Here is a 16,291-nt window from a genome sequence, read left to right on the forward strand (position 1 = left end):
CAACCAGCAGAGTACCAGATTCTTACATAAAAAATGTGATCATGTGCTTAAAATAGTTTTCTCAAGTATGAAAGAGGAGAAATTATTATTTTGAAATTCCAGTTGTTTACAAAGGTAGATTCATTTTAAGTGTTTTTATTATCTGGATGAAATACCCAGAGAACATATTAGGTTTGTTTTTATTTTTTCAAAACAGAAAAGTAATTGAGATTTTAATTTGATTGTTATTAAAATAATCAGATTTTTGCAATCTACACACACATTCACCTTTTCAATTTCAGTGGTTAGGTAAACTTGAGTGATTCCTATTTGACTTTAGGGGAAATGATGAAAAAGTCAACTATTACCAAGATACATCTTACATTAAAGAAGTATTTAATACCCCTCTTTTGAACTCTGCACATCGGTACATGTGCATGTGTGTTTACATATATAAATGTGACTTAAGTCTTATTGGTTATGGATATTAACATAGTCTTTGTTTTTAAAGAAATTACCTTAAGGATGGGGCTGTGGCTCAGTGGTAGAGAGCTTGCCTGGCACATGTGAAGCACTGGGTTGGATCCTTAGCATCACATTTAAAAAAAAAAAACGAATAAGTTATTGTGTCCATCTTCAACTGAAATATATATGTGTGTGTATATATATATATATATATATATATATATATATATATATATATATATATATACACACACACACACACACACACACACACATGCATACTTACATATAAATTATTTATCTATTTATATATTTTTATTTATATATATTTAAATATATGTATATTTAATGGGGAGAATCAGTGATTGAACTCAGGGGCACTCAATCACTGAGCCACATCTCTAGCCCTATGTTGTATTTTATTTAGAGATAGGGTCTCACTAAGATGCTTAGCACCTTGCTTTTGTTGAGGCTGGCTTTGAACTTGTGATCCTCCTGCCTCCGCCTCCTGAACCACTGAGAAAAAATATTTTTTTTAAAAAAAGAAGTTACCTTAAATTCTATAGTTCTCCAAAATACTACAGCTATCAATTTATAAGTTGTAATTTACCTGTACCCCAGGATGCACTAACAGTTTGGAAAGCAATGAACCCTGGTGATGGCAGGCTGGCTGCCTGGATGGGATGCATGTTTGCAAAGCCTCCAGTGCTTATTTAAGTGATAGCAATAATGTCATTGTTAGACTTAAGCCCACTTCTAAGAATGCACTTTTATGGAGTAATTTAATGCAATAAAAGAATAAAAATGGAAGTTAAACTTTTAACTCACTTGGCAGGGTCAGCTGAATACTTTGATTACTTTCTTTTACGCTCCAGAAAAGTCCATTCTTAGAAGTGGATTTAAATCTAACCATGACATTATTGTTATCAGAATTTTCCTTTGACAGAAGGCAAATGTGTTTTTCCTCCTCTTTCCCCTTCCGTTTAGTGAACTAAGTGTTTGGGAAGCTTCCTTCCTTTACTGCCTCCTGTTTCTTTTCTATGAGTGCTATATGACCTGATCCTCTGGTTTCTTTGGGCCAAATTTTGTTCATGTACTACTATGACAACTAAATGCTTCCAGAAGATGCCTTGGGGCCTTATTACAAATTAAATGACAGTAAATCATTTAGCAAATAGTAAAATGAAACCACAAAATAAAACCTTTTTGATCATTTGACCTTGTGTCACTGATTTAAAAGGCCTCCTTCTAATTTCCTAAGCACTGTAGACACAGAGGTAAGAACATTTGAATCCCTCTTGCATTTCAAGTGAATAAATTGCTTTATTCTTTTTCCCTATTTCTATCCTCTGTAGCTTAGAACAGCGAAACTTGTCTTTGGAAACAGAAATGATGAGTCTCCACGATGAACTGGATCAAGAGAGGAAAAAGTTCACAATGATAGAAATCAAAATGCGAAATGCTGAGCGTGCAAAAGAAGATGCTGAAAAAAGAAATGACATGCTACAGAAGGAAATGGAGCAGTTTTTTTCCACCTTTGGAGAGCTGACAGTGGAACCCAGGAGAACCGAGAGAGGAAACACGATATGGATCCAGTGAGCCTGCTTTCTCTGCGTCTCTGATGGCTCTTGGAAGAACTCTGGGGATTCTGGTGGGAAACAATATGGGATCAGGTGGCTGGTCACCTGGCTGTACAGAGATCTCACTGGTGAAGGAATATCATTTACAGTCATTAACTATCCATATCTGCAATGTGTACCAAAGTTATATCATGCCCCATCATTGCTACTGTCAAGTGTTCAACTGGATATGTGTATATAGAGTAGTTTTTAAAAACTAAACTAAATATAAGAAGCATATCTCAAGAATTATTTTATTGTAAGTCTCCTCTATAAATGTTAAATTGATATGTGTTGCAATTTAGCTTGCTTTCAAGCTTCACCCCTTGCACTTAACATAAGCTATTTTTGGCATTGTGTTATCATCTGCTTATTTTATAGATCAATATTTTTATTTCCCCTTTTGTTGAGGAAATGAAGATAAGAAGAAGTATAAATATATACAAAATATATAAGATGAGTTATTAAAAGCGAAAGAATACTTTGTGGCTGTGCTGTTTGTGCCAATAGACCTCGCCATGACCAAAACTAGAAATGTAAATAGTTTTATAAAGTACATTAGAATCACCAGATACCTTTGAACTGCTCTTTTAATTCTTCTCTTGGACCAGCTCAGATTTACTTTGTGAGATAATTTAACACAGATAATTAGTGAGATAACTTTGAGGTTGTGTAAGAAAGTCCCTTTCTCAATACCCCTGTCTACCTTGCCAGATTCACAGATGGCAATATCTCCCATGCAAGATGCATCTTAAGGAGGAAAATTGGTGAAGAATATTATTTAACCATTCATGCCTCAAATTGCTCTGTCCTCCTGAACTGAGTTTTTATAAATGCTGGATGGTTATTGGAGACATTCTTCCTGCTATTTGGAAGTTAGGAAATGATGATTCTAACCCATGCCTCACTTGAATACCTATACCATGTATGAGACTGCTTTCCTGTTTCCCAGAGATTGCACTTTGAATGACAGAAATGAAGTGGTATCACTGGTGTCCTCAGTGAAACCACTACAGTATGCATCATCTAGTGACATATTTCTTTCACTCAGGCTCTTGTCATCTGGGAGTCTCTCTTCACCACAGATGGTGAAGGTAGTTTGCAGCAAGATGGTGGGAGAAGAGGACCAGGAGGAGTTGGAGGAAAAAGTTTGGAAGAAGCAAACTATTTTGCTTCTAATGTCAACAATATCATTTTTTTTCTATATTGAAGACATATTTACTCAATAATTTTAAAACATGAATGATTAAAGTCCATTTTGACAAATACGATAACTTTCTAGAAAACTCAGAGTTTTCTGAAGCTATTCTTTTGGAAAGACAATTCTTCACACACCAGTCAGTCAATAATTTGGGGAAACCAGGTGAATAAATCTCACACTAGAGCACAAAGTCAGAAAGACATAATCGAAAATAAAGACTACTTGAGTTTATGGGATTTGTGGTTTTGGAGATTGAATGTGTGTTTATTTGTTTTCAAAGAGTGTGGTCTTTATAACATTCATTCTTGTCAATGTTCTGCTTTTATTTACCTCTTCCCCACTGAGCAAGCTTATGTGATCTTTCAGTATCAAGCAGCGACTATATAGCAATATGTACTTCTTTATCTTGACTTACCTTTTATCTGTCTTCTCAATTAGGAAACTAACTACAGCTGTTACAAGGCTGGAGCAGCTGAGGTAGCACAAAGGACCCCTTTCAAATTCTGATTCTTGAGATCAAGTCAGAAAGATTTCAGACATGTCACTCAGAGTGACAAGCATGATTGTGTTAGAGGAGATAGGAAAGGGTAAAGGGGAAACTCTCAAGAACCGAGAGGGTCCTCTCAGAGAGGAGAACATCAGTGTGCTTTTTTCCCTTCAGTTTTATTAAGGGTCCCAGGAAAGTTTCAGAGAGTTTTGCCCAGATTCACCTCTTTTGACTAACAGCAGGATGACATCAGATTTTCAAGCCCCCACTGCCATGACAACTCTAGGTCACGTTGGTCAGTGCTGACCCATTCTAATTGGGCCTGTTCTTACAGATTTTATGGATGGGGTAATTATCCTTATCTTCCTGAGTTTTGGAATTTGGACAGTGTAAGGGTCACATAATTCTTCCCCCATCCCTCCTGCCACTTCAGGGAAACTTGTGTTCTTAGTGTTTGGGCATGTTAGGCTTGCCTATCTCCTGCAGATAGGAAGTCATTTGCTGAGGATGTAACATGTCCTGTGAACTTAAGCCAGGCAGGGCCACAGGCAAATGGCTTTTTTTTTTTTTTAAGTGAAAGCATGTGGGGGCAGCCCAGTGAGCCCATTTTATAAATTTTTTTTTTAATTTCACACCATTCACATATGTCTATTCCATATCAGTACTTGGATGTCCTAATTCAGATTCAAAGTGGGCAAAATCAATCTCAGTAATTCTCTCCCCAACCCCCAGCCTTTATTTTTTTTTTTTTTTTTTGCATCTTTCTCCCATCCTTGTCTTATCTAATGAAAATCTTGAATTCATCCAAAAAGTTATATGATGCAATAGTTAAAATCAAAGGTTTTGCAATCAAACTGCCTGGGTTCGAGTAGTCTACAATTTCCCCATTGTTATTGAACCTTCCATGCAAATTGTTTTCCCTCTGTGTAACTGGAATAATGAAAATATCACTCCTCTAGACCTGCTCTATGATTTTAACGTGATAGGTTGTGTCAGACTGATCACAGCAGCTAGTATACAGGAAGGACTCGTTTTTCCTTTGTCAGTCTGCAGTTCACTCACCAGGTTGTCTGTTTCTTTGGTCAGTTTCCCTCATCTTTTGATGAGAGCTTCTTACCCAGAGCATATACCCTTTATTATCTTTATTTGCAGGTTGCCTTTCTGACTCACCCATCTGAACATAGTTTGACTTTTCTAATAAACTTTGATGACTTTCCCTAGACCAAGACAAAGTCCTTCACATAAAATTGCTCTGACTTCCAGTTTCGTTTATAATTTCCTACCACTTCCTGTTACACTTGTCATACCAGTTGACACCTCTGGAACTTCCCACCTGCTTTTTCTGTTTCCTTATCTGTCTTCCTTATCTCCTGCACAGTCCAGTCTTCTGGTAAGAGCCAAATCATTGTTAGTTCTCTATGAAGCTTCCTAGAATCTCAAAGCAGAGTAAGTTTACTTTTGTGCTCCCAATTTGTAGCTATTTCTTTTAGAATCTCCTATAGCTTGTTATTTTTGTTGCCAAATAAGAAACATTTCAGGAGGCAGCAAGCTACAGTGGAAATAGCAGGCAATTGAGATCTAGATAAGCATTTCACCAGACTTTGTGCAGTTCAGCAAGGACAAGTCACTGAACTTCTTTGAGTCTGTTTTCTGGCCTGTGAAGTGGAAATCACTTCTACAAAGGGGCATTGTTATTCCTAGGGGGAATAGGTAATAGGCCTATTCTAGTACCTGCTGGTTCACTCAGCTGATAGCTCTATCCATAACTGTATCTTCTAAAAGAACCAGAATTGCATCTTATTAATCTTTAATCCCTCCCTCTCCCTTCTTTTTTGGCAAATGAAGTGCCAAGGCAAAGCATTACTAATGATTTTTGGAAATAACACATAATCATCTTCCTGGTTTTCAACCTTTGATTTATGAGGGATGCTTTCATTAATTTTATCGATCTCCATGACAATGTCCATGAGCAGCATGTCCATCTGGTTCTATTAATTCAGCTAAAAGCCTTGAAATTATCAACTGCAAAATGACATAAGAGTAATTTTTGAGATGAGTTAAGGATACACAGTAGTTGTCATGAAGGGTTTATTTGCTATATCCTGTTTATACTACTTGGATGTCCTAATTCAGATTCTTTGAAACTATGTAACTAAAAGGATTCTAGATTACAATCTCAAGAGAAAGGTTTTGCTTCCATGTTGGTCCTACTATGTTATCTTCACTTGTCAAACTAAATGGCTGGGTATCTTTTGTAGAGTATTGAAAATATAATCTGTGCGACATCAGGCCAACTGGAACATGGACTTTGTATGTTACATATCATGAAATTATGAAAAACTCTTGAGTAGAATTTAAATAAAGACAGTCTTATTTATTCACTAGCTGGGGCTTCCTTCAAAAAACAAAACAAAACAAACAACAACAACAAAAAAAAACTTAGATCATTCCCAGGTAGGACAGTGTACACCACAGATATAATAATGTGGCCTTTGAAATTCAGGCTAGCTTTACAGAATGCAATCTCAGCCACAAACCCCAGACTTCCCTATCTAGCAGAGTTGCACCCAAATTTGAGTAACTTCATAGAGAAGGACATGCATGCGAATTTGGAATTAGAGACCTAGGTTCAAACCCCAGCTCTGCACTTGACAGCTGTACAGACTTTACACAAGTTACATAATACTTATAAACCTGAATTTGTTTGTTTGGTTGCTTTGAAAGTAGAGATAACATTAGTGCCTCCCTTATCAAATTTCTGTGAGGAAGAAGTGTGATCCATGAAGTTCTTATCACAGGGCCTTGCACTGTGATAGAAAGTGCTTAATAAACAGTTACTGGGCCTCAAAATATTCTTAGTGCAAAAGCATTTCAGCTCCTAGAGAACAGAGTAGGGTTCTGGCTTCAGTAATTTGTCATACTCAGCAGCAGCAAGAATATTGTGTTCACCAGCAAAGGATATAATTATATCCTGGTCCCAGGGTCTCTAATCTTATCTGTTCCCAAATAAGCTTCCACAGGTTGATGGCAAAGAAAGAACAACCAAAGCACACTTTCAGCCCTGAGATGAAATAATCACATCATGCTCGAGGATAACGTCTGAGAAATTACCTGCAACTGTCCCTCATCAACTGTCCATGTCCATGCTGAAGATGGTGTTGGTTGTTAAAGGTACTAAGTAAAATAGAATGGAAGTATCTAAGGATATGGATTAGTGAGTAGAAGGGTGCCCTGGAATACCTGGTCTCCAATGAATATATTACATGATGTACTAGAAAGGTAAGTAAGAGGTCACAGAGGTGAAGCTATGAAAGACACTGCAGAGCTAAGATCTTGAGACATGACATGAAGGATGAACCCGAAGTCATCAGCCAGGGTGGCAATTTTAGTGAGGGGCTTTCCTAGGCCATGCAAAAGCAGGTGCAAAGGTTCTGTAAGGGCAGACCCTGGAGAGCCTTTGCAATGAAACAGAAATGGCCTATCAAGTCTGTGATGTAGGGATGTCAGTGTGTATCTCACTTCATCAGCAGCATACCCTAAGATCCAGAAAGAGCCTTAGGACCAGGGTGGCTTCTTCGCTCTGATTAAAGAAAGCAGCAGAGCAGGAAACGTTTTGCCTTGTTTGAACTCACAAACCACAGGAAAAGAGGACTGGCTGAGTGGCTCACACAGGTCTATTTCATTATTCTCTTTATGGTCCTCTTAATTGTACAAGTGGGGAATGAGCTGAAATTTAGAGCTGCCCAGCTTAAAGGCCACTTCCCGAGAAGTGGCTTGGAAAACGAATAGTTCCCTAGACAGCTGATACCCAGGGAACCTTCTGTAGATCTTAAGCAGAAAGTGTAGCTAGTGGAAAGTATGGTTTCTATGACTCAGGTCCAGGACTAAATGATACAATTTTTTGTAGTACTGTGGGATTGTACCCAGGGCTCCACACATGCTAGGCAAATGCTTTATCACTGTATGAATCCTAAGCTTTATTTTTTTTTTTAACTTATTTTGAGACAGGGTCTCACCAAGTTGCTGAGGTTGATCTCCAAGTTATGATTCTCCTATCCTGAATGACTGGGATTATAGGTGTAATATAATCCACTGAACTCAAAGTACTATTTATTTTAAACCATATCTAGTGGCTACCCATATGGCCCCTTAAGAGCTAAGCTCAGGTGACCAGTTCATACAACAAAGTTTACCTTTCTTAGGAAGGATATCAGGAGAATATGGACTTGTTAGAATGGAGAACCAAATGGTCACCATTTTCTTTGAGTGATTGTGCCTCTGACCTCTAAGGAAAGCTCTGAGCATCCTACTTGTCCTTGTGAACTTGTCATGTCCATCTCATCCCTCTCTTCTCAAAATACTCATTTCCTGCCACCTCACAATTGACTGACTATGAATCACAACAAAGGGATCTCCAGGTGCCATGATTTATTTGTTCCCTCCAAAACTCATGTTGAGATTTAATTACCATTGTGGTGGTGTTGGAGGTGGATCCTTGATGAGAAAATTAGGTCATGAAGAAAGTTTAACTCCTGGACTTTAAAGTTTACCTCCTGGGATGGGTCTACTCTCGAGTTGGTAAGTAAGTTCTGCTCAGGTGGCACTAGATGAGTTACTGTGAGAGCAGGTTGATATAAAGTGAGGCTGTGTTTTCTCTCTTCCACACACACACCTACTTGCAAGCTCTTCCAATGTCCACCATATTTACAAAGTAGTACCTGGCCCTAACCAGATATGTTGCCTGATCATGGACTTAGCAGCTTCCAGAACCATGAGTCTTAATAAACTTTTATTTTATTTTTTTTAAATTACCAAGTATTCGATATTCTAATGTAGCAACAAGAAAGGAACCAATACACCAGGGTTCTCACGTTCTCTCCCTGATGCCTGTTGCTACACTCCCATATCATTCTCCGGCATCTGTATGCTTATCTCCCTATTGCTCAGTGTCTTCTCTCACTTACTCTAACCTCTGATCCCCTCTCCACTCCTCAGACCTTTCCATTTTACCTTCTATGTCTGGATTATACAGCTGTCATTGTCCTTCCATAATCCTTTTATCTGAGACATGGTCAGCCCTTGAAGAAAACACTTCCCTTACAGCCTGTTAGGTGCAGGACAGGCTGAACTGAGTTGTCTGCAGGGCATGCCAAACAAAGTTAGCTGCAGGGTGACCTGGCCACTCAAACCCTCTGTCTGGTTCTTTATCACCTGTTTGCTTCAAGCCCAAATGCCCAAGCCCCTGCTCAAGGCTGAACATTCAACCCACTATTCAAGGCTGAACACTTAACCCGCCTTGTGCCAACAAGGCAGCTTGCAGACCCAGAGACCCCCATTAGATTTGGGCTATAAAAACTCCCTCCTGCCGGGCCCCTCTCTCTCTTGCTCTCTTGCTCTTGCTCTCGCTCTCCCTCTCCCTCTCTCCTCCTCCTTCTCTCTCTCTCTCTCTTTCTCTCTCTCTGCTCTCCCCCCTTTTCTTCTCTCTTTCCTCACTCTTTCTTTTTCTCCTCTGTTGCACTGCTGCAGTAAAGATCTCTTGGTCGCTCCGAGTGGTTTCTTTACCCACAACCTGCATACCACGCCCTTCCAAACCTTAGAAGTTGCTCTAGTCTCTACTTTTTCTTATCATTTACTGAATATCTTAATTCCTAACCAATGGTTTCTCCTATCTCTCCTCCTTCTCCATCCACCAACTTGGCCACTCACTTCAAAAAAATCTCACTCCTCCCTGCCTGGACCTGGGGCTGTACTTCACACCTCATGCTACCCACACCTGCACCATCCCTAAGACTTCATTGCAAACATCCCATTCTGATAATCAGCACTCTTTCTAGGCCACTCCCCTTCAGCACTGTCCCTTTAAATTTTCTCAGACACTTCCCTAAGTATGTCTAAGCCATCGACTTTGCTAAGATTTCACTAGCTTTCATCATATGGTGTCCTTTCTTCCCTCCTTGACCAGCTTAGCTCCTGTGGTTCCTTATATCACTTATCCCACTCTCAATTTCCCTTTCTCATATCCCCAGCACTGTAGTACCCATTTGAAAAAAAAAATACATCTCAAGCTAACTTTGATTTCTGCTTATTCCTAACCTGCATCTAATAAATTAAACATGACTGAAGAGGACCATGTTGATTGTCTCAAATTGCAATTATGTAACCACAACTGACATGGCTCACCACTGTCCAGAAACCTGTCTTCACAACTTCCCAGGTCAATTTCACACTTTTCCAACTTCTAAAACTCTTCCCCTCTTCACTCACAACGGGCAACTTTGCTTCTGTCTTCCCTGAATTTCTCCTGTGTATGCCACCTTTCCTCTGGCTACAGTGACGGTGCTGCCTGTTGTAAGCAGCACTACTCCTCTGCTTACATTCCAGAGCCCAACTCTCAAGCATATTGCACCATCAGATAAAAGCCTTTTCTCTTTTACATTATCAAGATTATTCTTTCTCTATTAGTTTCATCAACATATTACCATGCTGTAATTTTTGAAAACCCTCTCATCATCCCAACTCTGCCAGTTGCCCATTCTTTCATTTTTCAAATGCCTTCTTTACATCGCTTCCAGGGCAGCACACTTTCCAGGTATTCTCCTACCTCACAGACATCCCCTGTTTCTGATGTCTCTTTATTGATGTGGGAGGCATCTTCATCTTCCATCTCTTCCTCATCAGCCCTTGGTGCCCTAGTGGTTTCATACAGACTTATAGTTTTTAATACCATTTACAAGCTGATTACTCTCAAATTCATGTTTCAGCCCAACTTCTTGGACTCCAGCCTAGTAGAAACCCCTGCTATTTATGTGGATATCTAATTTGCATCTAAAATTCCAAAAGCAAATATGACTTTTATCCCAAATATGCCACTAACCTACTGTTCTACAACTTATTACACCTTCATTTATCTCATGGTTTAGATAAAAATAATCTAGACTTTTCTCTGGTTTCTCTCTCTCTCTTTCTCTTTTTCATACCACCATATCAATCCATCAGCAAATCTTGTCGGCTCTGCCTTTACAATATATCCGTACTTACATCCTGACTTAATCCTTCTCAGATCATCTACTTCCTAGTCTAGGCTCCTTCAGGTCTTTCTGAATTTCTGTTATATCCTATGATAATTGGATTGTTTTTGGTCTTCTCCCTATACTTCTATTTAGGATCTAAAGGAATACTTATAAGTAAATTCGGATGTATTGTTTCCTTGTTCAAATCTAACCATCTTTCAATTTGGAAATTCCCAAGATCTGTCTATGCTCTGCATCCTGCCTACTGCTCCAATTTCATTTGCTGTTCCACTTTTTCTTGTGCCTTCTGCTTGATCTGCAACACACTCTGCTGTTCTCTGTATTATGCTCTTTCTACAAGCCAGCTCTTACTCCAGGACCCTCACTCACCCTTTGAAATAGTCTTCCTGGGATGCTGATATGCTATTCCCTCACTTTATTCAGATCTATGAGTAAATGTCACCTCCTTCAAAAGGCATGCCCTGACCACCTTGTCGACAATAGCATCTCTTTTTCACCCCTACCCTTTTAACCTACTTCCAGTTCTTATCACTTACTTCTATCTTACTCCTATAATAGAATGTAGATTCAGAAGTCTGGGGATGCTGAACTCATCACTGTGGTGTGTACCTGGAATGGTTCTTAGAAGATTGAAGCATTCAATAAACATCTGTGGCATGAATCAATGAATGATTTTTTAGGATTCAATGTCAAATTTGTGGTGCAGATGTTCAGGGATGTTATGAGTTGAATCTTTTATAGAAAATAATAAATGATTGCATGATACCTTAAGTTATTTTAGGACTCCAACAGTCACCCATAGGCTAAACAAATTTCAGAGATTTGGCTTCAGTGTATCTATTCACTGCAGAGATACCAGTACCCCTGGTGATTTTGTTTGTTGATGTGGATATTGTGATGCCAGCAGTATGAGCCTCAATCTCAGCATCCAAACCCCATAGGAAACATGTGTTAAAGCAAATCTTTTGCACTGCAGACAAACACACATACTGTTCTTTATATAAGTTGTAAAAATGATTTCATCTCCCATAATATAATGGAAAATACCAAAATTCTCTTAAGCTGATTCATTAAGTGTACTTAGATACAATTAGACAAAATGAGAACATTGGAAGAAGCAGATTTGCTGTTTCATTGCTTAAAGCATACAGTAAAAATGGATTCAAGTAATACCACTAATTTAAATACTATTATTTAAGAAAGCAAATGATATAAAGATATTTTGCTCTTATCACTTATTTTTAAATACAGATTTCTTAACTCTGAATTTTTGAAGATAAGGACCACACATTTTGTCTCCTACACAAAGGTACACAAAGGTGTTCAATAAATGTCTTTGGAGTGAAATAATAAACTGTTTTAAAATATAGCTCAGAAATTAGACTAGAAATTCAGAATGGTGTTCCTAGACCTTGCTTAGAGCCAATTTTGTAATATATTAACATTAAGGAAGAGGTGATTGCATTTTGCAAATCTTCCTCTTATAAAAGAAATATTCTAATACTATTAGTTCTTTTTGCCTGTGTAAAATACTATTATTTGCATTATAAAATTTTATTTTATATAATTGTTTTAGACAGTATTTTTGCCAACACTGATTTAAAAGTGTAAATGGAAGACAGATTATATTTGAGATGGTTTTGCAGGCAGTGTGGAGGGTTTATAATATGGATAGTGTTTGTGCCTGCTTTTGAGTTGCAAAGAATATGAGCCATTGGTTTAACTGAAAGAGTCCAGACAAGGTAAAATGAAGAACAATACCAGAAACTCATTGATGAGGAAGTGAAAATTATCACTTCCATGGAGTGAAGCTTGAATCCTCTAAGTTGCCTTTTAGACTTCTTTTTATGTTGATTTTATTGAACAGGAAAAATGCGTCTTTAAAGAAAGAAATATTTGACATAAAGGGAATAGAAAATTTTAAAAGGGTATTTGATTCTTTTCCACATGTTATCACTTTTCATGTGTCCCAGAAATGTAAATCTCCAGAGCACGTTTTCAGCAACATATTTAAATTGATCTAAATTGTTGAGCTGATGGAATTCAGTCTGGTACCAAGACTGAAGACTTTCAAGGTAGGGTGGCTCTAGACAGGAGGTGACCAGAGGTGACGGACCCTTTTGTGTGCTTCACTGTTTGCAAATGTCTTCCAGGCATGCCTTTCAAAACTCTTGCAGAAAAGGAAGATTACATGTACAAAAATCATCTTGGTGAATCTGTAATATGAGAAATCTCTACCTTGGCTATAACTAGGGCAGCTACTGAACAAATAAACTCATCCTTTTAGGTTCATTGTTCTATACATTGCTTCAAAAAAGTAATGCCAAATAGCCCCACTTCTTGTACTTGCAAACCTGGTCAAAATTACCAAATATTTGGTAATCTTTTATGGTACCTAGAGCATACCATTAACTCCTTCTGACTCCATGTGCAATCATCCTGTGGAATACAATTTCCCTTCTTATTCTTGTGGTACCTATGCTTCATCACTTTTAGATTCATTATTTAAGAAAGAAGGATTTGTGAAGGAAAGTAGGACAGGAGCTATTCCAGAGGTACTGAAAGGCTGTTGGTTTCTATTTTTTTTCTCAAATAAATAAAAGAATAAGCATGATAACCCCAAAGAATAGGTATGTTATTCTTCCAGGCTTTATAATAATTGATTTGTTAATAAAACATATTATTTATAGAAATAGAAGGGCCCCTCCTCAATATTAAGACACTGCCTGGTAAACAAAACAAGATCAGTGGCTTCCTTCTTCATCCAGCCACAAAATCACATTTTTTAATTCACCAAAGAGTTTGAGATATTAAAGTTGGCTACCATGTAGACACAGAGAAATCTCTTGGATAATATTTAAATGATTAGATTTTCTGATAATTAACCTAGGAAATTTAATCCTGCTTTTCTTACTCAATACTCCTAGAACATGACCTGTTTTTATTTTGCTGATTTTTCTACTTTAAAGAAAATTTACTAAATTGTAGATATACAACTAGTATTAAATGACATAAATGAAGTTATTTTTAGAAGACGCCAATCTCAAATGAAAACACAGCGTTCTATGGTTGTATTCATAGTATACACTCTTGACCCACGGTGAGAAATTAGTCCATTGCTCATTTCTTATTTATTCCCTGGTGCAATCAGACCACACTACAAGCTTCTTTCACCAGGGGTCAAAATGAAATGATGAGCGACCCGTCAGAGTTACTGTCTGTACACAAAACCCACGGCAACAATCACAATAACCATTGTTAACAGGCAAACTCCAACAAAGTCTGGGTTTGGATTTAGTTTTATGTTAATATAATCAGATTTCCTTCAGTTTTAATAATCCATATGAAACAGAAACACAATATATTGATCAGTAACCCCTATGAAGAGTCAAAAGAAGTCAAAGTTCTCCTCTAGTCCAAAGACAATATAAAGGAAAAATTGGAAACGAAAAAATGTGAGAAAGAACACAGAAATGACTTGAATGATTTCAAATCCCTATTAGACATCACCAAGATTGCATTTTATCCATCTGGCTGCTTGACTTCAGTTCTCACCTCTAAGACCTTGTAAAAAAACTGGACCTGTATGGTTCTGACTTCCAGGGTTGACCTAAAACTGTAAGAGTATGTGTGAGAATGTGTGTGCATATGTGTGTGCTTTAAGTACATTTTATAAACAATGGACACAGGACAATTCTCATCATTGGTAATCGTCTTTGGAGTCCAATCATGCAGAATAACAGGCAGGTGCAAGTTAAATCTCATTGCAAGATGGACATGGCAAGGTGAACAGATAATGCTAGATAAGGGCTGGGAGATTTGTTTCTATTAGGATATACTGGCCATCAGTCCCACATAATCAAAAGGTAGATATACAGGAGTCCAAACATAAAGAGAGGCTTCCATTTCCATTTGAATGACCAAAGAAATGGGTTGAAGTGAACAGTTAAAGAACTAAGTGCAAAAAAAAAAAAAAAATGGAGGGGTGGGGGGAGAGAGGGGGAGCAGAGAGGGAGAGGGAGAAATCGTATATTGTAATTACAAGGAAAATAACTAATTTAACTATTTACATTGTAACAGTTTTATTGTTTTTACATAAAGGAGTTTCCTGGTTGGTTTAATAATATCTGTATAAAATGTTGAACTCTTACAATTAAAATGTGTGTGGAGGACTGATTGGAGAGTGGGATTACTCTTCAAACCCAAAGAGGAGGGGATAAAAATTCCTAGAGCAAATTTACTCTTCTGAGCTGCAGAAGACCTTTTTTCCAACAAAACTAGTTGACAACAGTCTTGCATAACATAATGTTTTTAAGATGTAGATTGTCATATGTTAAGAGAATTGAACAGATATAGATTTTTTTTGTGTCTTAGGTTATACAATGAATATTTAAATTTTTAGACATCCATTTTATTGTTCTTTCCCCTGACAGGTCACAAAACTATTTATGTATTCTCATTTGTTTCACTGTGCCTTTTGCCAAGACTAATTCTCTAATTTGCCAGTCAGCTGTTATCAGTATCTTTAGATAATATTTTTTCTGAAAATGACAACAGATTGAGAGAAAGTATCCAGCTTCTTGGCCAGCTTTATTGATTAAATAGCCTCCTCTAATTGGTGGAAATTGACCTGGGCCACCACAAAGCTCAGACATTAGATTATTATTATTATTTTTTTTTTGATGGTGAAATCTTAGTTTCAGCTTTTATTTCACAATAAAAAATTTTGTTGTAAGGTTAATGTATCCCTTTGTAAAACTGAGCATACTGAGCCCCCAAACACATATAAAAATAGCAAAGACATGTCTAAATTGGTGGTGATTTAGTTAAACTCTCACAATTTAATTCTTTCTACAGATGGGTACCAGCCATCCCTTCTGCAGAACACTACATAATATTTTATTAAGAATTACTGTGAAACCAATTGCCTAGAGAGGAGACAGAAGGTTAGATGCCTCAGAGTACCAACTTCCTGTTCCAAAATGAGCCCCCACCATAAGCAGGATCTCCACTTTTAGTAGAAATATAGTTCAGGTGACTTGACACTTTCCTGCCCAAAAGGTAAGACCATCTATCTTTTTGGAATAACAAGTAACTACATAGCAAATATTTGGTGCTTTTTCTATTTTGAAGAAAAGAAAACAATGCAGAACATAATATATTCTGTGAATTTGACCATAACATAACTATCTTTTAAAGATATCATAACGAAGGGGACCTAAGACAGGAAGGAGTGGGGGGCTTTTAAAGTGGTGATTCTCTTTGTTGTCCCATCTCCCCTCATCTGTCCTGCTTTGGTCACCTAGTAAAATTAATCCCACAAGAAGTCCAGAGGCCAAACCCTTACCTCTATTTGTAAATGCTGCTTAAATCCAAGTTTCTTGGCAATAACAGATATATCACTACAGGTAACCAGCGCCAAGACCCATTGAAGGAACTGGAGATCAAAGACTAGTGGAGCTTAGGGAAGGCTACAATAGCAAGGGTGGGGAAATGTCTAGCTCTTGAC

The 16,291-nt window shown here is 37.7% G+C and overlaps 1 protein-coding gene across 6 annotated transcripts in view; it reads left to right on the forward strand.

Annotated features, from left to right (window-relative positions):
* The window catches only part of Arhgap24 (Rho GTPase activating protein 24), a 482,648-nt gene extending 479,148 nt beyond the window's left edge, over positions 1-3,500 (forward strand). For all 6 annotated transcript variants that reach the window (XM_071614402.1, XM_027939807.2, XM_027939806.2 and 3 more), the window contains one exon: positions 1,800-3,500. In XM_071614402.1, coding sequence (XP_071470503.1) covers positions 1,800-2,043 — 244 coding nt within the window. In that variant the 3' untranslated portion in view covers positions 2,044-3,500. The remainder of the gene's footprint in view (positions 1-1,799) is intronic.
* The last annotated feature ends 12,791 nt before the right edge of the window (positions 3,501-16,291 follow it).

Source organism: Marmota flaviventris, chromosome 7 (genome assembly GCF_047511675.1).
Source record: "Marmota flaviventris isolate mMarFla1 chromosome 7, mMarFla1.hap1, whole genome shotgun sequence".
NCBI lineage: Eukaryota > Metazoa > Chordata > Mammalia > Rodentia > Sciuridae > Marmota > Marmota flaviventris.